This window comes from Trichosurus vulpecula, chromosome 6 (genome assembly GCF_011100635.1).
Source record: "Trichosurus vulpecula isolate mTriVul1 chromosome 6, mTriVul1.pri, whole genome shotgun sequence".
Classification (NCBI taxonomy): domain Eukaryota; kingdom Metazoa; phylum Chordata; class Mammalia; order Diprotodontia; family Phalangeridae; genus Trichosurus; species Trichosurus vulpecula.
In genome coordinates this window covers 212,642,959-212,668,805 of record NC_050578.1, presented here as the reverse complement: position 1 = coordinate 212,668,805, position 25,847 = coordinate 212,642,959, and the positions used below count along the sequence as shown (strand labels likewise).

Here is a 25,847-nt window from a genome sequence, read left to right as displayed (position 1 = left end):
GGCTTTACCTCGGGACCGGAAGCGGAACTTTCGTAATCACCAATCAGCTCTCAGCACCACCACTTCCTCCCAGGGACTGGGAGCTATTCGCTTAGACGGGAGAGCTGAAGGAGGGGGCGGGGCTTGCGGCGACTCCCCCGTGAAAGCAACGGAGTCTGCGCGTGTCCTCCGCGCACGCTCTTGCTGGTCAGCACGCTGATTGGCTGAAAGGGTCCGACCGTTCCTGTTTGAATCTCGGCGGCTCGGGGAGGAGTTTTCAACGCGTAGTCTGCGCCGTTGCTCGGGACTGCCAGGCTCGCTGAGGTTCCGCGCCCCGGCCCTTCCCCGTCCCCCGCTCGGGATCCCTTGTCCTCCCTTGTCTGCGCTCGCGGCCTACGAGTCCTAGCCCGGCAGGTAGGAGCGTCGTGTCTCCCTGTCCCTGCCCCTCTCCGTGCGGGGTTGATGGTTATCCGAGGCGGCCAGGGCTCTCTGGAGGGTGGGCCAGTCCGTGGCTCAGGGAGCTGGGGGGCGGAGGGGAGAGGGGAGCAAAGACCCCAGGACCCATCCAGGCCAACCCTGGTATTTCCCAGAGGCAGCCTGAATAGAGGGGAGCGGGACTAGGGAGTCAGCAAGAGTCCAGGTGCTGCTTCTAAGCACTAATGAGCTGCGTGCCCCTGGCCACGCACCTTCACCTCTCTGAGCTGCGGTTTCCCTATTTGGTGGCAGCTCGGTGGCATGGTGCCCTGGGCCTCGAGTCACGAAGGCCTGGGTTCAAATTCAGCCTCCGACACTTAGCAGCACTGTGACCTTGGGCAAGTCACTTAACCTCCGCTGGCCTCAATTTCCTCCTTTGTAAAATAGGAACCACTGCAGCACCTTCCGTGGATCACGAGAAATAGCCATTGTAAAGCGCTTATCCACAAGCCCCAAACTTAGTAGGTGCTTAATTGCCTCCGCCCCCACCCTCTATCGTTAAAAGAGGTAATAATTGTACCTCCTTCTCACCTGTGAGGCTCGAATGTAAGTAAAGGACTTTCCCGTTCTTAGAGCGCTGTATAAACGCCAGCTACTACTATTACTGTAGAGGAAAAAAAAGTTCTTACTTCTTTTCAGCGGAGATAAAATATAAACAGTCCAGGGTTTTTTCTGGCCATCTTGCTGTTAGTGTTTTTTATTAAATGCCCTCTGGACTGTTGCACGGGTGGATACAATTACTGCTTTCTGTATTTGAATAAAAGAATTGGGATGTAAACTCATTTTGTGTGAACTCCAGCGGAAAGAATTCTGCGCCACAGGAGGGTGGACGTTTCATCTTGTTTCCACGTGATCTTGACCTCCTTTGCTAGGTTTTGGAAAGCTTTTGGCTTCTTTTTTTCTGGGAGGAGATTTTTTCATTTGGAGAGCGATTGCTAATAAAGTTTCCTTTTCCGTCAGTCAGCTAAACATTTATTAAGCACCCGCCTGCCTACCCTGTGCCGGACACTAGGCTAAGAGCCGGGGATACAGAGAACCACAAACACCAGTCCCTGTTCTTTAGGATCTTATGGTATAAATGGGGAAAACACCGTGCAGACAAGATGTAATCAGGATAAATTGGGAGCAGTCTCAGAAAGGGCACCAGAATTAAGAAGGATTGGGAAGGGCTTCTTGCAGAAGGTGGTGGGTCCTTAGGGAGGTTGGAAGGGAAGCTAGGGAGGCCAGGAGGTGAATTTGGAGAGGAGGAGTATTCCAGGCATGGGGGACAACTACTGGAAATGCTGGGGAGATGGAATGCCCTGTGCCAGAAATAGCAAGAAAGTCAGTGTCTTTTTTTATTCAGTTAAATGCTTTTTACCGGTTCTGTGCTTTATTTTGCCTTGCCTTCTGTTAGCATGGTAGTAACTGAATAACTTAGATCCAAGCTGACTTTAGGAACCCGAGTTTCACACTTTGGGGCGGGGGCTCAAGATATGTGGGTGTATACTTAACAGAAGATTTGCTTTTATGAGCACGAACCCACATCTTTGAGGGCCTAGTGCCGGTTGGCACGGGGGTGATCTTCCTTACAGGCATGATGTATGTAAAGGTGCTTTGGGAGTCAGGAAGATTTGGTTTAAATCTATCCTCTGATACGTGTGTGACTGGGCAAGTCATTTACCTCTTTTCCCTTTGGTTTCTCACCTGTAAAATGGGGATAATAGCACCTACGGCCCGGGTTGTGAGGATCCAATGAGATAGTATTTGTAAAGTGTTCAGCATGGTGCCTGGCACATAATAGGTGCTGTATCAGTGTTAGCTATTATTATGATTATGCGTAGTTGTTACATTCTGCTGGGGGAAGATTAATAGGCACTAGATGAGTAAAGGTAATTTATGAAGGCAAAGAGCATCAACACCTTGGGCTGTCAGGGAAGGCTTCCCAGAGCAGGCAGTACTTGAGCTGCTGGTGGAAGGAAGGTCAAAACACTGAGAGGCAGAGTTGAAGGGAGTGCATTCTAGGCGTGGGCAGTTGGAGTGCTGAGTTTTGTGGATAGTTACTAGTGGTTCAATTTGGTTGGAAATGAGTAAAGAGAAATAACATGGAAAAAAAGGCTGAAGAGTGAAGTTGGAGTCAGATTATGGAGGGCCTTAAATGTTACACTGAGGAGTATGTGTTTTATCCTAGAGGCAGTGGGAAGTCTCTAGAGCTTTTGAGCTGGAAAGGGGCATGATTAGATCTTAGTAGGAGAGTGGATTGGAGAAAGAAGAGCCTGAAAGTAGGAAGACGATTTAGGAGGCTGATCCAGGTGAGGGTATAACAAGGGCTTCAACTAGAGAGAAAGAGATTTATGCAAGAGATGTTTTAAAGGTTGAATCAGTAAGATTTGGACAAAACCATTGTTTTTTTAAGTTCCAATAAAAGGTCACATCCTAGCTCTGCCACTTAATTTGTGTGACCATGAACAGATCACTTCCTCTCTCTATCGTCTCCAGTGCTTTAAAGTTTGCAGGATATTTTCCTCACAACTTTGTCAGCTGAGTGTTACAAGGCTATCATTCTCATTTTACAGGGGAGGAAACTGAGGCTCTGAGAGATTGTGCTTGTCTATGAGTACATATGCAATCCGTGGGGACAGGAGCCATTTCATTGTCATTTTTTGTATCCCTAACACCTATCACAATGTATTAAGTTACATCCTTAATATACTTGATTAAATGATTGTGGGCAAAAGTTTGGTCTGTGAAAAGGCTCTGGTTCCAGGTTGAGCCCTCAAGTTTTTGTTGAGGTCACTGTCTGTAGTACAAGGACTTGTCATCTGTCAGACCGTGAAAAGATTGTGGTATTCTCCTGTATGATTCAGCCACCAGGCCTTGTCTTGCTAAGCATTTGGTAGGAGAGAAATCTTTGTAGCCTACAGGATGCTGCCATATGTGCTATCATTTAACTCCAGTGGTTCCCTGTTGTCTCCAGGAGCAGATGCAGAGTGCTCTGTTTGACAATTAATCAGCACTTCCTGCCCCACAGGCTTTTCTGCTTTTTGGCAGGGCAGTTGGGGTTAAATGACTTGCCCAAGGTCACACAGCTAGTAAGTGTGTCAAGTGTCTGAGGGTGGATTTGAACTCAAATCCTCCTGACTCCAGGGCTGGGTCTCTACTCACTGTGGCACCTAGCTGCCCCACCCTACAGTCTTCTGCTACCTTACTGACTGCCTTGCTGACACTCCATCTCTCTGTCTGTGCCCCATTCTTGGAACATTCTTCCTTCTCTCCTCCAACTACTGACCTCCCCAGCTTCCTTTAAGTCCCAGCTAAAATCTCACCTTTTTAATGGAAGCTTTTCCCAACTCCTCTTAATTCTAGTGCCTTCCTTCTATTAATATTTCCTATTTATCCTGTATATAGCTTGCTTTGTTTGCATGTTGTCTTTTCCATTAGATTGTAAGCTCCTTAAGGGAAGGGCTATCTTTTGCCTCTTGTTGTCTCCCCAATACTTAATAAATAATGATTGATTGATTATCTTCATTGATCTCTGATTCTGGATACCTCCATAGGCTTCAGCACACACCCAGGGGGTCATTATTTGGACCCTGGGTGCTCTGAGTGAATGCAAGTAGCAGTTGTTTCTGTTTTGGCCAGAAACCCTGAGCGTCTTCCCCTCCCTGCTATCTATCCAGCCACACATCCATCCATCTATCTAAGGAATAGCTAGAAAGCCAGTTTGTTGTGATTGTAGAAGTACCTGGAAGAGTAATGTGTATAAAAAGACTGGAAAGCAATGTGGAAGATTTTAAAAGTCTTAGAGGAGGGAGCCAAGATGGCGGCTGGAAAGCAGGGACTAGCGTGAGCTCCCCGCCAAGTCCCTCCAAAAACCTATAAAAAATGGCTCTGAACCAATTGTAGAACTGCAGAACCCACAAAATAGCAGAGGGAAGCAGGGCTCCAGCCCAGGACAGCCTGGATGGTCTCTGGGTAAGGTCTATCCTGCCCGGAGCTGGGAGCAGAGCACAGCATAGTCCAGCGTGGGTGGTGTGGACCAACCAGACCAGGAGCCAGGTGGAGCGTGCCCTAGCGCCCTAAATCAGTGAGCTGCAGCAGTTACCAGACTTTTCAACCCACAAACACCAAAGGCAACAGAGAAGGTTAGTGGGAAAAGCTGCTGGGGACGGTGAAAGGAGGAGTTCATGGTTCGGCCACCACCATGGGGGCAGCGGAGGTGGGTTAGCTACAGAACTACTGCTGCAGTTGCTTCCTGGCCCCAGGCCCACCTGGTGGGAGGAATTAAGTGGCGGATCAGAGCAGGAGTCTTCTGAAGATCTAAGTCCAGTCCGGGTTGGGGGTTCTTGGGGAAGGAGGAGTGCTGGTGTGGCAGAATTGTCGTATCCCCCCATGCTTGGAACGTAGTACTCTTTACTCTACAAGCAGTCATACTCTGCTGAAAAACTCAAGGGTCAAGTAGTTGGCTGGGAATATGACCAGGCAACAAAAACACACCCAGATTCAGTCTCAGACTTTGCAGTCTTTCTTTGGTGACAAAGAAGACCAAAACATACAGCCAGAAGAAGTCAATAAAGTCAAAGAGCCTACATCAAAAGCCTCCAAGAAAAACATGAACTGGTTTCAGGCCGTGGAAGAGCTCAAAAAGGATTTGGAAAAGTAAGTTAGAGAAGTAGAGGAAAAATTGGGAAGAGAAATGAGAAGGATGCGAGAAAACCATGAAAAACAAGTCAATGACTTGCTAAAGGAGACCCCAAAAAATACTGAAAAATATACTGAAGAAAACACCTTAAAAATAGACTAACTCAAATGGCAAAAGAGCTCCAAGAAGCCAATGAGGAGAAGAATGCCTTGAAAGGCAGAATTAGCCAAATGGAAAAGGAGGTGCAAAAGACCACTGAAGAAAATACTACTTTAAAAATGAGATTGGAGCAAGTGGAAGCTAGTGAGTTTATGAGAAATCAAGATATTATAAAACAGAACCAAAGGAATGAAAAAATGGAAGACAATGTGAAATATCTCATTGGAAAAACCACTGACCTGGAAAATAGATCCAGGAGAGATAATTTAAATATTATTGGACTACCTGAAAGCCATGATCAAAAAAAAGAGCCTAAATATTGTCTTTCAAGAAATTATCAGGGAGAACTGCCCTGATATTCTAGAGCCACAGGGCAAAATAGAAATTGAAAGAATCCACAGATTGCTTCCTTAAATAGATCCCAAAAAGAAATCTAGGAGTATTGTCGCCAAATTCCAGAGCTCCCAGATCAAGGAGAAAATAGTGCAAGCAGCCAGAAAGAAACAATTTGAGTATTGTGGAAACATAATGAGAATAACCCAAGATCTGGCAGCTTCTACATTAAGAGATCTGACTTTTAAACACAAGAATCAAGAGAAGCATGAAAAGATAATCAAGAAAAAGAACAAGAGCTTTTTTTTTCTTGCGGCAACCTGCAACACGCCTTCCCGACTAAGGAAGACGAGGAAGCTCCACGGGCACGTCAGCCACGGCCACAGGCACATCGGCAAGCACAGGCAATGCAGGAGGGCTGCACCATCACCGGATCAACTTCGACAAATATCATCCAGCTTACTTTGGGAAAGTGGGTGTGAGGCATTACCACTTGAAGAAGAACCAAAGCTACTGCCCAGCTGTTAATCTTGATAAGCTGTGGACACTGGTCAGTGAGCAGACCAGGATTAATGCTGCCAAAAACAAAGAGGGGCTTGCTCCTATCATTGAGGTTGTATGGTCAGGCTATTACAAAGTTCCAGGAAAAGGGAAACTCCCCAAGCAGCCAGTCATCATGAAGGCAAGTTCTTCAGCAGAAGAGCAGAGGAAAAAATCAAGGCTGTTGGTGGAGCCTGTGTCCTTGTGGCATAAAAATCTAGTGCTATCAAATAAAACAAATGTCTTTATTAAAAACAAAAAAATGAACAAGAAAAAGAAATTGCAAGGGACTTACTAAAGTTGAACTGTTTTGTTTACATTCCTGCATGGAAAGATGATGTGTATGATTCATGAGACCTCAGTATGAGGGTAGCTGAAGGGAATATGCATATATACATACATGTATATATGTTTATGTATATATGTGAGTGTATGTATGTATATATGTGTGTATATATATAGAGAGAGAGAGAGCAGGCACAGGGTGAGTTGAAGATGAAGGGAAGATATCTAAAAGAAATAAAATCAAATTAAGGGATGAGAGGAATATATTGAAAGAGGGAGATAGGGAGAGATAGAATGGGGTAAATTGTCTCGCATAAAAGTGGCAAGAAAAAGCAGTTCTGTAGGAAGAGAAGAGAAGACAGGTGAGGGGGAATGAGTGAATCTTGCTCTCATCAGATTTGACCTGAGGAGGGAATACCATACATACTCAATTGGGTATCTTACCCCACAGGAAAGGAGGAAGATAAAAAAAGGGGGGGATGATAGAAGGGAGGGCAGATGGGGGTGGAGGTAATCAAAAACACACTTTCGAAAAGGGACAGGGTCAAGGGAGAAAATTCAATAAAGGGGGATAGGTTAAGAAGGAGCGAAATATGGTTAGTTTTTCACAACATGAGTATTGTGGAAGGGTTATACATAATAATAAGCATGTGGCCAATGTTGAATTGTTTGCCTTGAGAGGGAGGGTGGGAAGGGAAGAGGGGAGAGAATTTGGAACTCAAAGTTTAAAAACAGATGTTCAAAAACAAAATTTTTTTTTTGCCTGCAGCTAGAAAATAAGATACACAGGCAATGGGGCTAGAAATTTATCTTGCCCTACAAGAAAGGAAGGGAAAAGGTGATGGGAGGGGAGTGGGTTGACAGAAGGGAGGGCTGACTGGGGAACAGGGCAAGCAGAATATATGCCATCTTGGAGTGGGGGGGAGGGTAGAAATGGGGAGAAAATTTGTAATTCAAACTCTTGTGAAAATCAATGCTGAAAACTAAATATATTAAATAAAAAAATTTTTTTAAAAAGTCTCCAGAGTTTACATTTAATCATAAAGGAAATAAGGGAGCCATTGTATTGAGTGATAATGTGGAGGGGAGGACAAGGTTTCACCTTGGTCGCGCATTTTTTCCTCCAGAACTCTTGTTTCAGTCCTAATTTCATTTTTTATCTCTTGATTAATTTCTAGCAACTCTCCTTGTGTCCAAGCCACTTTTTCACCCTGAGGCTCTAGTCACACTTGAGGATTAACTATTTTAGTTTTAGCTCTCAGGCTTTTCTTAATTCATTGTATTTCTTTATTGTGTGTATTGTTTTCAGGCCTCACTTAACATTTTTTTCTTCATGCTCTACAGATTTTATTAACAGAATTGTTTTTCATAAGAATACTTTTGTATTAAATTCAGTAGTGGGTTTTTTGTTTTTATTCTTTTAAAGTTTGTAATATTTTTCAGTTATATGTAAAAACAATTTTTAACATTATTTTAAAAAATTTTGAGTCTGAAATTCTCTCCCTTTCTTCCCGTTTCCCCTCCCTAAGAGGGCAAGCAATTCGATATAGGTTATACATGTACAGTCATGTAAAACATATTTCCATATTAGACATGTTGTGAAAGAAAACATAGACCAAAAAAAAACCCAAAGAAAAATAAAGTTTAAATAAAAAAGTATGCTTTGATTTGTATTCAGACTCCATATGTTCTTTCTCTGGAGGTGGATAGCATTTTTCATCATAGGTCCTTCAGAATTGTCTTAGCTATTCTCAGCAATAGACAATTCTAAGTCATTCAGAGTTGGTCATCATACAGTATTGGTGTTATTGTGTATAGTGTTCTGGTTCTGCTTGCTTCACTTTGCATTTTTCTGAAACCATCCAGCTCATCATTTCTTATAGCACATTCTATCACAATCATACACTGTGACTTGTTCAGCCATTCTCCAGTTGGTGGCCACTTAATAAGTACTTGTTGACAATCGTGTCCCAGTTGCTTAGGATACAAGTAAATGAACAGTGATGGCAAGAATATGTATACATGTATTCAGATTAAATATAAAAAGAATAGAGTAGGTAAGTACAGGGATCAGAAAGGCTTCAGTAGAAGGGGGTGTTCGAGCTGCATCTTGAAGGAAATGAAATATTTTGTGAGGAGGAAGGAGTGTTTGAGGAATTGACACAGGAGATGTAGTAAGGGTAAGAATTAGAGGGTTAACTGGACGGTAGAATTTGGGAAGGGGAGTAATTTATGATGTGCCTGGAAAGGTACTGTATTGTCCCCATGTATAAGACACACCTTCATTTTGGGGCCCGAAATTTGAAAAAAAAATGTACTACATAAAGTTAGTGAACTCAAGTTTTATTCATCTGCTCATAGCTTTCAGGCTTCTTTTGGGCAAGTCTGGTAGGTGCTTGCTTAGTCCATTCCGCTTCGTGAACCTGAAGCACCAATTGTGTCCTTTGAAATCCGTAACTTCTTTTCCATCAGCAATTCTTCTTGCCTCATGCTGAACCATCTTTGTGGACATGGGAATTCCAATTGCCCTTTGCTCTTCAATCCATATCTTCAATTCCCTCTCTAAATCAGACCATTTTGCTGACTTGCCTCTCATGGCCTTCTTCTGCTGTGGCATTTTTAGTAGGGTTTTTTCTTCCCATAGCCAGTCTCAGATTGTTTTCTCAGTTGGAGGAGGACCAAACTTACGTTGAGCAGCGCTATTTCCATTCAAATTTGCAAACTGGATCACTTTTCACTTGAATTCAGCACTGTACGAAAACCTTTTCTGAGAAATTGCTGGGCAGAACATGGCAAAATATAACCTAATATAATGGTAACAAATGCAAAACAATGAGTGCAAAGACAACAAATGCGAAAAATCGGGAAATGCAAGTAAAAGAATCTACGACCACTGTATTAGATGCACCCAATTTTTAGACCCCCAAATTTTATGGAAGAGGGTGCATCTTATCCATGGGGAAACACAGTAGATTGGGACCAGGGGGGTAAAAGAGCTTTCAAAGCTAAACAGGTGTTTATATTTATGATGGAGTCAATAGGTAAACAGCTGGAGGAGTTTGAATAGTGGGATGATGTGGTCAGGTCTAATATATAGTTTGTAGAACCTCTGCTCTTCTCTGAAAATGGGGTCCCTTGATTCCTGAGAACTAGAAAACTAGGAGTGTGGCTCTTACATTCCATAGCAGATTCATTGAGCCCTTCTAAGAAGCTTTGTCCTTTCTCCTATCCTCTCTGTGGAGGTTATACTTGAAGTCTGAAGGCCAGATAGGTAGTGAAGTTGGGTGGATAGCTTTGGTTTAGATAGAAGCCCATGGTTAGTTGAGTTATGTGAAGGCAAATTTGGGTAAGCTTTACAGTTGTATCTTTCTTGGCAATAAAGGCGAAAGGCATTAATTACTGGACTGTGTAACTGTATCCACTCCACCTAGGTAGGCTGTCACACTCTGAATTATCTTAGCAGTCAAGTTTGTATGGCTAAAGTGGCCCTTTCTGTTCCTGTTAATACTATCTGAAAGACCAGCTGTTTCTGTGACTACTCCTTACATTGTTACATGGATGGTTTGCTTTTCCAGAATGAGTCTGCAGATCTTAAATGACGAAAATGTTTGTGGTGACATAACTGCAGAAACTTGTGACTTCCTGTTTTCACCACCGGAGCTAACAGGAAGATCATCAATTTTTCGTACATCCCAGAAAGAAAATGTGCCACCGAAAAGTACAGCAAAAGCTATGAAAGTAAGCGTATTTTGTTTTTGTGTTTAAAAAACGTTAATCTTTCATGTTTCTTTCTGGGGGCCTACTTTTTTCTAATGAAACAGGAATAATGCTGACACTAATGTTGAAGGCCTTGAATTATTTAAGAGATAACTCTCTCTCTCCCTTTCCTTTCTATATAAACAGGTAACTTTTCAAACTCCTTTGCGGGATCCACAGACAAATAGAATTTTAAGCCCGACCATGACAGGTAAAATTGAGAACTCTTTTAGTCTGGATGATTGTACAGATGATTTAAAGAATTCTCACCCTCCTGCATCAAGATATGAAAAGTAAGTTTTGCACAAGCCATTGTGGTCTAATTTTAAATTCTCTTGGCTAGATATAGGGGTAATGGAGATGGGGTGCAACATCATGTCTTGATTGGATGTTGACTGATAAGACTATGACCTATCACAATTGACTTAGTTCCAAAGCTCATAAAACAGAAGCTTATTTGCTAGTAGAAAACAACCAGGAATCATATTTGGGTAGAATGAAGGGAGCCTTCAATTTTTCTCTGCAAATTACACTCCTGCATTGTTCTACCAACAAGTCCATAGTCTCGTTTTATAGTTATATCTCTGTCCTCAAGCTGTTTCCTGTTTCAGTTTCATATTCCTACTTCTGTCCCTTTTCTTCCCCTCCCTTGCTTCTGCTCTTGGCATACATACATGAAAATACTCTCCTCCAAACCTTTGCTGTCTTGCTGATTCTTCTGCTGATAATGTGAGTGTTTTAACATTAGCTCCAGGGAAGCTTCAAAGGTGAACAAGATGGAGAAATTTGTGTTTAATGAGGGAGAAAATTATTTGTACAACTAGTTGAATGTCTGGCTCCAAATATCAGTAAATGAAGTCAGTGCCTAGCATCTGGCATACCTCATTGTCTATAGTAGGTAACGTTACCTATAAATGTTATTTCTGAGGAGCATTGTACTGTAGGTTAAATCTCTATGCCAAGAGGAGATTTGGGCAAATATTTTCAGTATGCTTATAAATAATTTCTTTCAAATGAATTAAGAACTAATTTTGAAGCTCTGTCACTTTTTAAAAAAAATTTCTGAAAGAAATCAGCAGGTAGCCAAGGAAGTCGATAGGAGAACTACGAATGAAGATCCTCAAAGACAAGAAACAAATCCTGCCTGTTCTCTGGATGATCTGCTGCCAGTGAAAAGTAGTGGCTCCTACAGTATTGACTTGGAGGGTCTGGAGGATTTTGATCCATTTGTAAAGTCGTCCCAGATTCCAAGGTCTTTTGAAAGTTTGTTAAAGTCTCCAGTAGTAACTGACCCTGAAATTCTTTTAGAAGAAATTAACTGTTACTCGTTGGATGATAACTTTCTACTCATTTCCGAAGGCTCTAAAGGGTCCCCAGGAATAAAATCTTCCGGGAGCCCTGAAAACATCTCAGAGACAAGTTGTGATGGTGTAAGATCTGCTTCGTTGACTGACAAAAGCACTAATGAAATAAGTAGAGGATCAGCCTTAGAGGATGAGTTGGATGGTGGTGTGGTAACCCAGCATCTTATTGTGAATGAAGTGGTATCCAGTGAGGAAGAACGGAAGTCATCTTTGGACTCTGGGCAGCCTGAAGAACCAGTTTCTAATCCAGCGCATGATATCCAGTCTGCCAGTGTATCAACGCATTTGGTAGCTTGTAACTCTGACTTTGTCAGCACTGATGGAAAAAAGACGATTGATTGTGAATCACCAAACCTTCCCCCTGTAGAAGAGAAGCCTGTGCAAGTGGTTGGACCTTTGAAAGGCCAGCCTGTAAAACTAGAATTTGACTTTTCTGATAATGTTTCTGTCAAACCACCACCAAGTAAACTAAGGAAGGGGCCTGTATTTAAACCTCTTTCCAAGAAACCTGCAACCCAGGAGAAAGTGACAAAAAACTTGGCAAAGGAAAGCAAATGTCAGGATAAAGAAAATATGGACCCTCTTCCGAAGGGATCTTATAATTTAGATTGGGACAAACTTAATGATCCAAACTTTAACCCGTTTGGAAAAAAGTCTAAGCCTTCCATTTCTGATCACCAGAAATCTAGTAATGAAACCCCTCAGCTTCAAGAGAATCACATAGCGCAGGACTGTCTCTCCAGCGAGGAGCCGACTAGTGTGACTGTGATCGATGTACCTAGAAGCCAGTAAGTAAAGTTCCTTAATAGGTGGGCTGTCTACTGTATTATTAGAATCTTTGGATTTCTATAAAAATTTAATATTATTAAATTTTTGTAGTTTATAAAATTCATTTGCTATGTTAATCAAATTCTGAACTTGTCTCTAAAAATGGCAAACTTCATTCGAGTTTATTATTGAGAGTAAAACTGACTTTTGAGGGAGGAAAAAGACTTGCCATGTGAGCTGATTTTGGCAGTTTAATTATTCTGCTTTGGAGATTACAATTGTTAGAATCTAGTGGCATTTGTAAATAAGTGATTCTTTAATATGCATTTTGTAGACTTCTGATTAGTAACCTATTATGAATAAATGTTGGACCTACTGTATTTTATCATTGCTGATATTTCAGAGTGTGGTTAGAGTTGCTATGCTGCTTCTTTTTGGCCACAGTAAGTTCATTTTTTGTAGTCTAATTAAAAATACTCATTTACTAAAAGTCTAGTATGAGAGGTGACATCACAGAATTTTTTTTTTTACCGATGCACGTGTAACTTTCATTGTATCTGTCAAGCTGGCTCTCACTTTGTCCTTAAGTAGCCAACCTAGATTGATACAAGTATAACCAAATTTTTCCTAGCATATTAATCTAGGCTAATATGGTAAATCTCTTATTGACTATTCATTGTAAACTTTTATATTGTCTTCAGGCAAGTTATTACCCCTGTTGCTGCTGAATCTGTGCTTCCAGTAGGAACAGAAACTTTGATAGCAGGTGATCAGGTATGGTGTACTCCATTATAGCAAGGTAGAGGGACCTCAAACGATGTTCTCCACACTGTCCTTCATTGGGAGTATTGGAGGTCATTATCTGGTCTAGGGGATATCTTTTCATTACTGTTGACAAGTAGAGGCAGATGCTTTCCAACACCTGGTACTATATAGTGTAACTGTGTAGAGATACTATATGTATATTTATCATGTGTAATGGGATCGCTATGTTTAGATGATAACATTCTATTTCATACAAATGCATATATATGCACACATGGATATATATGTGTTGGAATGTAAGCAATGCTCATACTGTGCTTCTATTGCTTACCCTGCCCGCTTTACCTCCATCCCCTCCCAGGTATTGTTTATGTGTATCTCCTTGGTAGAATGTTCAGGATCAATGTCTGATCACCAAGAAGTTTGTTCCTGTTTTTTAACCAATTGAAAAGCATTTTTTTCACTGTTCTATCATTTTTTGGAAATGAGAACTTCTAAAAATGTGTGAACCAGATACCAAAGTTGACTGAAGTTACTGTTTTGTGAATCCTTAAGAGCTTAAATATTGTTTGGAGGATTAGTGGGTGTTGTATAATCTGTATTTTATTTTTATTTAATATAATTTTTACTCATACTGTTGTTTCAGTATAAACCTGTAGTCTTTCACTATCATAATTACAAATTAGCCTCAGCCTAGAGAAAGACTTTGACTCTAAGCTTATGTCAGTATTTTAAAAATTACTTTAGCAGTTATCCAGCAAGCTGTGTTTCACTTCTCCCAGTTCAGGCAGCATGAATCTTTACTTAAATCTGGGGTAGCTCCAAACAAAATGTGCTGTTTGCTGCCTTCCTCCCTGATTAGTATTTCAAATTTTGTTTTTAATTTTTCCTCCCCGATCTACAACTTAAAAATCCCATGTCCTCTATGGCACTTTTTGCTTACTACCATGGAAGGAAAATATTTAGAACTAATTTAAGCCAGAATTAGCAGGCATTTTAAGCACTTTCTTCTTGAAAATTTACTAGAAGATGAGTATTCAAAGTTAAAAATGAAATATACCATGACCTAGAAGAATTAATCACATTTTCTTTGGGGGATGGGAACCCAGACAGACTAAAATAGATACAAGATTCATTGTAGGGAAGCCCTGGCAGCTGGTAGGGATCAGGAAAGGTAGGAGGTGCTTGAAGGAAAACTTGAAGTTAACTAGGTGTGTGTCTTTCTGGGCCTGAGGGGCAGCCTGCCCAAGATATGGGGTGTGGGAGGACCATCAAGCAGGGCAACATGTTGGACCATGAGTTAAATCAACTACAAGAATTGTTTCCGCTCCCAGTTTTATCTGTATTTCAAGAGGAAGTTTTGAGGAGCGGTACCTGAAGGGAAAGAGTGTGACTCTTTTATATGGTAGCCTCCCAGACCTTTGGTTGGGAAAGGAAAGAGCATCCTTTCAGGCCCACAGGGTCTATGTATATGTGTAATCCTTTGCTTGCTGAGAACAAGAATCATTTCCATTTTTTGTACGTACTTATATCTTCAATACCTGGAACATCATAGGTGTTTGGTATTTGGTAAATGCTTGTTGAGGGATCGATTGTGCAAGCTGTTTCTGCAGAGTAAACATTGCGGAAGGCCTTCAATTAATGTTTAAGTTACTGTTTTAAGTTTTTAGTGAGCACATGATTGTCACATGATATTTGGTTCTGCAGGACCAAGATTTAACTCTGAAACTATTTTTAGGAGAACAGAGAAAATTCTTCAGATACTTCAGCTGACGCAAGCAGTCAGGTTAGTCCAGCATTAACCACTGGTTCTGAACCCCCCCAGAAGGATGAATTGGATACAGATGTCAAAACAGAAACTGCCATCTCTGAAGAGGCCTTCAGATCTCCTTCACAAGGTAAATGGCATCCTAGGAAAACATCTCACTCACCTTAAAACTTGGTTAATCTTCAGTGTGTTAATCTTGAGAGTGCTTGCTTTCAAACTTGTCAATTCCAGTCAACCAACTTTTATTAAGCACCTACCTGTGCCAGGCGCTGGGAAACCAATAAAAATGCAGGCTTTCTGTCCTCCGGGAGCTTCGGTTCTGCCTGGAGGGGATGCAGCATGCACAAGGATAAGTTAGTGCCAAATACTTTGAGGAAAGGGAGAACATTAACTTTCAGGGGATTTGAGGGTTGACAAAAGAAAATGGTTGAAGAGGGAATATATTCTCCATGTGTCAAATGGCTAGAAAGGTGTGCTAGGGCCAGGTTATAGGCATTCTCTGTTCTGAGTCCTTTAGGTTGTATATCCAGGAGTGCAGTTGCTGGGTTAAAGGGTGCAGTTTGATGCTTTTTTTATTCACATAGTTCTAAGTGGTTTTCCAGAATAATTGGACCAGTTCATGACTTCTCAGTATATTGGTGTGCCTCTATTCCATTGTTGATCTTTTTCTTCTGGGTAGGGACACGTTCATTGCTATCTTTTTATCCTTAGTGCCTGGCAATCAATTGGTACTTGATTGTCAAGGTGATAGGATTAAAATCTAATCTGAAGTAGAGGGCTCCCCTTTCTCACCTCCCCCCCCCCCCCCCCCCCCCCGCCCCCATAGCTTTCTTTAGGAGTTTGTGAAAGCTGGGATAAGGCATTTTGCTTGATGGGGTAGCAAAGTCAGATACAGGTTTTTTTTGTTTTAAATTAAGGACGATGGAGAGTTGAGCACTTTGGAGGTAGTAGGGAATGGTCCACTAGATAGGGAGAAGCAGGGAAAGCTCTTGAAGAAGGCAGGAGGGGACAGGAGTAAGGACAGGAGAGCTGGCCTTGGCAGTGAGAAGGGCCACCTCTTCATCAGAGACCAGAGCAAAGGAGGCGAGGAGGGAGGATAGTGAAGGAGTGAGGAGGGAACTCAGGGGCTGGCCTTGAAGACAAAGAATAGGCAGGTGGAACAGAGGAGGAAAGGCTAAGAGACTGATTAGAGATGAGAGTTTGAGTGCAGCATTTTACAGACTTTGTCATTGTACCCGAACTGCACCATTTAATCTGACCAAAATGGGGCTTATTAATCACCACAACATGTAAGGAGAATGACGCCAGCGACATTAGTACCATTTGGTAGATCTATGTATTTAGTAACCACGTTTTCCTACAATTTATTTGGGGAAAGTAATTATTGCAAAATAATGAGTATAACTTATACTTTTAAACCCTTCCGCCAAGCATGTACTGTATTGTTCATCCTTTACTGCCTTTTTTTTTAAGCCAATAAATATCTTTCAGGCATTGGAAGACAAAATGCTAATTGAGCCTGTGGTCAGGGTTTTCAAAGACTGGCTAAGAGGGCAAGATATTAGATGGAGATCTGTTTAAGTCTCTGGGTGATCCCATCTACAGAAAATAAGGACTGCCTAGATTGGAAGTAGAATTTCATTTTCTTTTTATAAAGACGAGTCTGATTAAATGTTTTTATATCTACTGCTACTCATAAGATGGATTTAAAGACTTAATATCTTAATCTCAATATTTCTTTAAGACATGCACTATAGAGAAATATATGAACTTATGAATAAGTAGGCTAAGCGTCTGCATGGTGGAGTGGAGAGCGTGCTGGGTAGGAAACGTGTTCTGCCATTTACTATAGACTGGGTGACCTTGGGCAAGTCACTTAGTCTCTGGGCCACAGTTATCTCATGTTAAAGGAAGAGGTTGGAGTAAATGACGTTTCAGCCCCCTCCTGCTCTAAATCTATGGTCCTCTAATTCTGCAGGTGCTAATATATTGTGGTTATATATCAGCCATCTTTTGCACATTAGTATTAATTATTTCAGTCTCTTAGGTTTCATTTACTAATGCAGTTTCTAAAGATCTCTGCCTAAGGATTTGAGTGGTGAGAATTTAATAGATGACTTATATATGCTTAGGGTGGTAGGCACTTGTCTGTAAGTCTTCTTTTTAGCTGAGAATTAAGTTTTGGAATGTGTCTGGAATTTATTTGATGGTGTGAATGTTGGTAGAGGGTTGGGGCGCAATGGGCAATCCTGTAAATGTAGTGTCATTTGAAATACTTTATTGGTGAATTTTATTCTTCAGTTTTAGGTACCGTTATAGAAATTGATTATTTGGAACAATTTGGAACTTCTTCAGTAAGTACATAATTTATTTAAACAATTGAGATCTGATATAATTTAAACACATGATTTGATGTAGGGATATTTCTATTTCTGATTACAAGTGCTAAACCAAAATCATCTTTGAGATGATTGCATTGTGTATAGCAGTTTAACTAATTTTGGGGGTCTGTTCTTTATTCTCCTTAGTTTAAAGATTCTGCCTTGAGAAAACAGTCCTTATATCTTAAATTTGACCCACTTCTGAAAGAGAGCCCCAGTAAACCCACTCCTGTAACTACTGAAATAACAAACAGGTGAGATGATTATCTTTTTTGGGTGTAATTGAGTTTATTTTGACCAACTTATGCTTTCTGTGGCCAAGATATTATATTACATATTGGGGATCAGAGCTACAACTAGGAATTTTTCTGCTTGGGGGAAACAGTTGGAGGCTGTAGTGTGATACAGAAGGCAGGTGAGTCCAGGTGTACCTGTACCTGGGCTGGAGGAGAGGAGAAGGCCTTCCTCCCAACCCTGAGAAGCTTCGAGGGGCTGGCTGGAGAGGGAAGGGGGGACAGCCGATGGTGTTTCCTGCTAATTAGAGTTCTGTTAGAGCTACAAAGGTGAAAAATCTAACTTGACTAGAAAATTTAAATAACCTCAAGCATTTTAAGATCTGTTTAGAGTGCAACATCTTCCTTTAAAGTCTTACTTAGAGACTGTGTTTTGGTGTGGAGGTGGTCCATGATCATGGCAGGCATTTGAGCTTTGGGAGGACCCCCCTCCCCCCGCCCGCCACAGTCCCCTTGTAGACACAGGATTACTGGGGGTTTTGTTTTCTTTCAACCAGAGCTAGCAGTTCTCAGCTCTACTGTGTCACAGAGTTGCAGGCTACATTTGTGGAGGGGGGACCTGCCCAGATCACTGCTTTATTTGAGAACACTGGGGCCCTAATTAGAAGTGAATTAAGCCTAAAAAAGCATATTCTTTTTTTCTGAAGCCTTGTGGACATAGGCAAGCAATCTCAGGAAAACCAAAATGATGCAAAACTTGATGAATTTGACTTCTTAGGAACACTTAATATTCCTGTAAGTAATTGCTTTATTCTTTTAAAATTCATTAGACTCGAATTCTACTACTATTTAACTGTGTTAATTTGTCCTTTTTTAGGTGGGGGGAGAGTTGGGATATTCCATCTCCTGAATCTCTTCTTATTTTGAGGCATTTGGACTAGGTCTTTGAGCATCTACAGTGAGTGGGGAAGGCAAGGCAGTTGGGGTTAAGTGACTTGTCCAAGGTCACACAGCTTGTGTCTAAGTGTCTGAGGCTGGATTTGAATTCAGGTCCTCATTACTCCAGGGCCCGTGCTCTACTCACTGGGCCACCTAGTGGCCCCTACAGTAATATTTTTAAAAGAGGAAACAACCTTATATTCTGATTGAGGGTTAGTGTTAGGCTTAGTTGGCAACTTTTACTGTTGATTACTGAAAACTAATAAGAAATGTTTGAATTAGGCACATCAGGAAAGCCAGATTGATTCAGGAATACTCTTCAAGAACAACCTCTTAGCATGTAATACCATTCCCTGTCACCATTATGAAGCATTGGTAAACAATAAAAATCTTTGCTCTAGAATGCTTTTGTACAGTCTTGTGTGGCAGTTTGGTATCCTAGAACATTGGAAGTGGGACCCAGTCTTTTGTTTTCTTCCAGTAAGTCAAGAAAGTCTAGGGACCAGGAGGTCAGAAGGAAAAAATGTGGTTAAAATTAGGTTTGGGGTTTTGGTTGATGAGGACTGAAGTGTCCTCCTTTCCTGTAGTAGGTGAGTAAATGAGAACTCATTTAACACCGTTTCTTTGTTTTGTGGCTTTAGGGACTGAGTTTTGCTTTGAATCCCTGAAGTGGGAAGAATTTTTCCTCCCGTGAAGAAGTTTGTCAGGCCAAAGCAAACACCACTTGTTTTCAAGTGGCAATTAAAGAAAACTTTTTAAAAGATAGTCTAGACCCTGACAACTGATGATTGCTAGATGAGAAAATGAGTGTCCTATGTGGTTTTTGTTCATTTAGCTCCTTTGCAGCCCTGATAGTTTGTGTTACACATTATTTTCCCACAGGTGATAGTACCTCCTCCTCCTGATGTGACAGCCACAGATTTATCTGTTTCAGTAGATGCGATTATAGATGTATTGAAATATAGCCAGAAAGACATGGATGTGGCTATAGACAAAGTCAAACAAGAAGTAAGATGAAATGACTTTATTTTACCTTTAAGATTCTAGTATTTCTTTCTAGAAATGCAAAATAATTTTAACTCTAGCTAACTTTTGGTTGCATGACTAATGAACTGATAATAAACATGTTGGAATCTATAGATTATTTAATTTTTAGTTTCACATTTTTTACTTAAAATGTTCTGTTTCTTCCTCTAGCCAGCTTTTCATAAGTTGCATGAATGTCTGTTCCTAGTCTAGGGACAAAGATATTAAGAATCCCATTTTTAAATATATTTGAAATATATTTACTTGAGGTTGGGTGGGAGGGTGGAGTTGGGCAAAGAGCTTTTATCTCCAACATTCAGGACAAGGAAAATGAATATAAAAAAAAGGCTCTTCGCCTTGGGCCTATTTCACTTTATAGACAAGTCAGATAAGTAAAATATCCATTTTAATATGAGTTGGTCTAAATGGCTTGTTTTTCTAACTTAAAAGTACCTGGTTTTGTCAGTGCCTTTGAATGGAATGAATGAAAAAGCACTTAAAATAAATTCTAAAACCTTCCCTCCTTTTTTTTCTAAAATTTTGAGTTCTGAAGAAAAAACATGTTTGTTTTTCAAATGTGGTAGTCAAAAGGATGATATAATCAGTTTTTTTCTTCCACCTAACTTCATTTACCAATTACTGCTATAAAGACTTAGTTTAAATTAGTTTTTATTCAAACATCTATGAACCTCAGAAAAGGTGACACACTACGGAACAGTGAAAGGATTATTATGCTGTTCTTCCTCATTAATTGTCCCTTAGTGAAAGTTTCATTTGAATGTATATAAAGAAACGAATGTCAATGCTGTCCACACCCATTTATAAAACACTTACATTTAGTTGTGTATACCAGGTACATAACCTGTAAGTTATCCATGACTCTTGCCTGTCCTCTTATCTAATGAGTTATCACATAGTACCATCATCCCTTCATTCCCTTTTTCACAGTCACTATCATCATTCCCTGCCTAACTAATGAGCTTCCTTAAACTGCTTCCTTTTCCTGCTGCCAGAATCAGCTTTCCTGGGCATGACATTTTTTTGTTCAGAAATCTTCAGTTCCCCTCAGAGCAGACCTCAGATTCCTTTTGGTTGTGTCATTCAACCGCTTGTGTCCCTTGCATCCACTTCCTATAATTCTTCATTGGAAAAAATGCCTTTTGATTTATGTTAGTGCTAGGAAAAGCTTGCTGCCCTCTCTTCCATATTCAGCTGTTGTTTATAACAAAACCAATCAGAGCAGTCCCATATAGTGTGTATAACATTTGGACCTGCTCTTTGCCTTGAGGAGAGAGAGATGTCACATTTGCTATTTGTTCTTGGAAACCAAAACAGTTTTCCATTTGCTCAAAGTTCAGTTTTTTTAATTGATCTTATTTGATCAACTATCTTATTTAATATAATTGATCCATTAAAAGTTTTTCTATTGCTATAGTCTTGTGTATATTATTTTTTCTTCGTACAATTTCACTGACGTACTCTGGCTATCGTAAGGCCGAAACTACATAGTTCGTTGGAATCTAAAGTTTGTAATTTGTGTGTATACATAGGTTAAAGAAAAACAAATGAAGATTCAAGCATTAGAGGACAAATATGAAAAATTCCATGCTGAATATTTAGCAATGGGGTATGTACCTATTAAGACTCTTTTAAACTCCCTTAAAGTGTTCTCTTGTGGTCTCTCATCCTTTCCTTTTTATAATCCTATAGGAAAATTGTGGAAGAATATGAAGGGATAATAACTCAGCTGATGGGTAAGTCAATGTAGCACAGACTTTGAAATAATGAATCATGGGATTTAGAGCCTGGTAGCACCTTAGCTTTGTCTAGCCTCCTCATGTGTAAGAGAAAGAACCTGAGACCCAGAGAAGCCTGGGGGAACACAGTTTGATTCTAAAGAATGTGTATTAAATCACCAGAATGTTTTCCTGATGCAATCCATTAGTAAGTAAAACCAATAAGGTTTGAATCAAATCAGCCAGGACATTAACATTTCCTTTTATCTTAGTAATGTAAATATAAGTGGCAGAATGGTCTAAAGGATAGAGACTGACTGTGGCGTCAGAAGGTTGCTGCCATGTTGGAGCCCAGTCAAGTCCTTTAGTCTCAGGGCCCCAGGCACATAAGAGAACTCACTCCTTACATCAGTCATTCACTAGGAAAAAAAAGGGGATGGGGGAGGTGAGCAACAGCTACTCCAGAGTGCACATGGATGGAGTGGGGTGTTGTCCTCTTATATGTTCCTCTTCCCCCCAGAAGATTGGGCTTTCTCCCATCATGAGTCCACCCTGCCTCCAGATTCTATGTTTACTTTCTTCATTAAAGTATACCTGCTGTTAGGGCCCTTTAAATTTCCTTCCCTTGGGCAAAACTTGGTTTTGGCTCTGAAATGCTGATACACTCAGGTGTTTTGGGAGGTCCCTTCTAGTCTTCCCCCACCCCTCCCTCCACTTAATAGGATTTTATTTTTTCCAATTACATGTAAAAATAGTTTTCAACATTCACTTCTGCGAGATTTTGAGTTCTGAATTTTTTTTTCCTCCCTCCTCCCTCCCCAAGATGGCATGCAATGCAATCTGATAGAGGCTATAAATGTGCAATCTGTTAGACTTATTTCCGCATTAGGCATGTTGTGAAGGAAGAATGAGAACAAAAGGGGAAAACAAGAAAGAAAAAAGAAAATAGTATGCTTTGATCTGCATTCAGACTTAATAGTTTTATCTCTGGATGTGGATGACATTTTTCATCCTAAGTCTTTTGAAATTGTCTGAGGTATTTGAAAACCAGAAGGGACCAAGGTTAGAAGGGAAGCAGAAAGCTGGGAAATAATTTTTACAGCCAGAGTTTCTGATAAAGGCCTCATTTCTAAAATGTAGAGAACTGAGTCAAATTTGTAAGAATATAAGCCATTCCCCAATTGATAAATGGTCAAATGAGATGAACAGTTTTCAGTTGAAAACGGTAGTCATATAAACTATCTATAGTCATGTAAAAAATGCTCTAAATCACTATTGATTAGAGAACTGCAATTAAAACGACTCAGAGATACCAGATTGGCTAATACGACAAAAAAGGAAAATGATAAATGTTGGAGATGTGGGAAAATTGGAATATTGATGCATTTTTAGTGGAGTTGTGAGCAGTTTGGAAATATGCACAAAGGACTATAAAACTCTGCATACCTTTTGATCCAGCAGTAGCACTACTAGGTCTGTATCCCAAAGAGATCATAAAAAAGGGAAAAGAACCCACACGTGCAAAAATATTTATAGCACCTTTTTTTGTGGTGGCAAAGAGGCCCATCAGTTGAGGAATGGTTGAACATTGTGGTATATGAATGTAATGGAATACTATTGTTCCATAAGAAATGTTGAGCAGGTGGACTTCAGAAAAACCTGGAAAGAATTACATGATCTGATGCTGGGTGAAGTGAGCAAAACTGAGAACACTGTGCACAGTAACAGCAACACTGTGCAATGACCAACTTTGATAGACTGAGTTCTTCTCAGACTTAAAGTATCTGTAGTGCAGTATTTTTGGATGGTCTAATGCACCTGGAAAGTGGGACTGCATTGAAACTTGAACAGCATTTTGTATTTTGCTTTGTTTTGTGGATAGCCAGTGTGCTTGTTATGAGCTCCACCACGTAGATCTGGACTGTCCTCAGCAGGTCCAGCCCATTGCTGGGACCGTGTGTACTTTGAGATGAGTTTTTCAGAGCTTGTGTTCTGATGCACAACCTTTGGGACCCAAGCGTCGCTTCTACATCACAGTGAGGCATCAGCACATTTTGAAGAGGTGCATTATGTCACAACCCTTACTTTACATGTGTTTTAATGTGATTTGTGTTTCACTCAGCTTACTAACTTCTCAGATTTATGATGAATTTTATTCACAGTGAACTTTTCAATGAAATAACTTATTTGACTGTAAAGAAGATGTTCGATTTTTATATTCCGTAGAGGATTCTCAGAGGCAGAAGGCAGCTGCAGCGGCCGAAATCCAGACAATTTTGTCAGAAAAACAGCAAATCGCAGCAGACCTGAACTCCACGGAAAAATCTTTTTCTGACCTTTTCAAACGACTAGAAAAACAGAAGGAGGTTTTAGAAGGATATCGAAAGGTGTGGCTACCCTAAAATAGAGTAAATGTGGAATTTTATGTTTGGTGGTCATCAGAAAGCTAGTGGATTGTGCTGTTAGTGATCCTCCTCGTTTATCCTATTTTCAGCTGAGTAATTCTTGATTTATTCAAAATGGGACCATCCTAGGATTGATTTCTGGGCTAGCATAATCCATGGTGAGGTTTGCAGATACTTCTCCCTAAAACGCTGATGAGTGACTCTAGCCTTTCCCTTTAGTAAAGGCATGCTACTTTTCACAGTATAGATGTTCCGTTATTTAAGTAAAAACATTGTTTTGCATATTGTTTACATTTATAGGGTATTCATTAGTAGAAAGCTTATCCCCTGTGCCCACCCCTCTTCTGGTGGAAAGTAGAGAAGGCCTGTTAGCGAGGCACATAAAATAGAGCTGGGAGGGACCCTGGCCATGTCCTACCATCCATCCCCTGGAGTTGCATAGAAAAGAATTCAGGCAGTTCTGGGACGCTGGCAGCTCCTCCAAAAGATGAAGCTGGTGTAGGACATCCTTTTCCTACAAAGCCTTTCCTTTTTGGCTTTTGTGCCTTCTCTGTGCTTCTCTCTTGATATGTTGAGGTCAGAAGTCTGTGGCTAAGGCACCCCTCTACCCCCTCCTCCTGCTTTGAGGTGAGTACTCCCAAGTCGGTGTGGTTTGCTTTTTTTCCCCTCATCCCATAGTTACAGGAGTGCCTTTAGGCAGATGGTCTTTATTCTATAAACTGGTCGTTGAGCTTTTTGTTTCTTTTAGAATGAAGAAGCATTGAAGAAATGTGTTGAAGATTATCTACTAAGAATTGAAAAGGAAGAGCGGCGGTACCAAGCTCTGAAGGCTCATGCAGAAGAGAAGTTAAACCTGTAAGTGCTGGATCACTGGGAATTGGGCAGAGAGGCCTGTGGCAGAGAGCCTGGGATCCTCAGGTCACCTGCACAGTTCAATTTTTCTTTATATTCAATAGAGCAAATGAAGAAATTGCCCAGGTTCGCAGCAAAGCAAAAGCTGAGACTCTAGCTTTACAAGCAAATTTACGAAAGGAACAAATGAGAATTCAATCACTAGAGAAAAGCCTGGAACAAAAAGTAAGCTCACTCTCAGAGGTCACCTGCCCTTTGAGGATGCTTGTGTCGAGTTGAAATCTCAGCCCTGAGAGTTGCCTACTTAGAAGGCTGAGAATTTGGCTGGATGAAGTAGCTTCCTCAGAACTGGCTGGGAGGGTGGTGGGGGTGTGGGTGCAGGGTTGGAGGAGAGAGAGCAGGGACTGTTTGATTTTTCTCTGTGAAAGGGCCTGCTACACAGTAAGCCCTCAATAAATGCTTGTTGGAGAGTGGGGTTGGGCAGAGCTTGGGAGATGGCCTGGACAGGGGTCTTTGAGGTCTTTAGTCCAGCTCAGGAAGCATTTGTGAAGCATCTGCTGTGTTGGATCTCCCGTGCTAGTGTTTGGGATATAGAAATAAAAAATGAAAAGCATTTCTTGCCTTCAAGGACTGTTAGCCCTTTGCCTGTTCTGGCAGAGCTTCTTTTCAGACTGGTAGGAATAATTTTTTCTGGTTAGATTGGAGTAGGAAGGAAGACTGAGCAGGGAAACTAATCCGAGTGTCACAAACTGAAGATAAAGTTGGGTAAGAGGAGAGTCCTTGAGCATTTTAACAGGCAGATTTTTAGGCTTAATGTATCGCACAAAAGGAGATGAGACTGTCCATCCCTGGAGAGATAGGTGAGAGAAGGCTGGCCGGCTATGTGGGGGTCGGTGGTTGTGAGGAAAGCACAAGCTTGGACAGTTGGAAGGATCTGGTATTATGGGGGTAGACTCTGTCTTAGAGATTTAGTTTGGAGAACAACATGGGTTCCATTTCTTACAAATGATTTGTTACCATTTTGCCTGCGTGTATATGCCCTACCTCACTTGAAACTGTAATTGAAGAAACCTTTTTTGATGTGTTTTATGGCTTAGATGACTATTGTTACCTTGTGTTAAGACTATCTGAATCACAAAGCACTTAGTACGTACTGCTCTAATTTTATTTTATTTTTCTTCCTTTGTAGACTAAAGAAAACGATGAATTAACAAAAATCTGTGATGACTTGATTTCAAAGATGGAAAAGATCTGACCTAGGAATTTTGAATTGTTCCATCTTTTTTCATTCTAGTCTTTGTTTCAATGTTGCCAGTTATGTACATGTCATGTTTAATTGTCACGTGCACTTTCTTAACCTCTATTTTTCCATGTTGTAGATATACTTCAGTGTATTTTTTTAACTTAGTAAATTGAACTGTTTTTTTTAAAAATGTGCTTGAATAAAGGTTAATAATTCTTCA

At 40.7% G+C, this 25,847-nt stretch overlaps 1 protein-coding gene and 1 pseudogene across 1 annotated transcript; both read left to right on the top strand.

Moving 5' to 3' along the window:
- Positions 1-219: 219 nt before the first annotated feature.
- TACC3 (transforming acidic coiled-coil containing protein 3) lies at positions 220-25,847 on the top strand. Its single transcript, XM_036764923.1, has 16 exons — positions 220-393; positions 9,967-10,129; positions 10,295-10,440; positions 11,217-12,299; positions 12,981-13,053; positions 14,783-14,942; positions 17,114-17,166; positions 17,341-17,447; positions 18,134-18,221; positions 19,248-19,373; positions 20,942-21,018; positions 21,102-21,145; positions 23,354-23,514; positions 24,281-24,387; positions 24,489-24,609; positions 25,574-25,847. The coding sequence occupies exons 2-16, from the start codon at positions 9,968-9,970 to the stop codon at positions 25,637-25,639; spliced, it is 2,574 nt and encodes an 857-aa protein (XP_036620818.1). The 5' UTR covers positions 220-393; position 9,967; the 3' UTR covers positions 25,640-25,847.
- Positions 1,714-6,319, top strand: LOC118854898 (annotated as a pseudogene).

Excerpts from the sequence above, each read along its gene's own strand:
- TACC3 (XM_036764923.1), top strand. The coding sequence starts at position 9,968 with ATGAGTCTGCAGATCTTAAATGACGAAAATGTTTGTGGTGACATAACT. Across the intron at positions 18,222-19,247 it reads TAGGAACACTTAATATTCCT|GTGATAGTACCTCCTCCTCC; the intron begins GTAAGTAATTGC and ends ATTTTCCCACAG. Across the intron at positions 23,515-24,280 it reads TTTTAGAAGGATATCGAAAG|AATGAAGAAGCATTGAAGAA; the intron begins GTGTGGCTACCC and ends TGTTTCTTTTAG.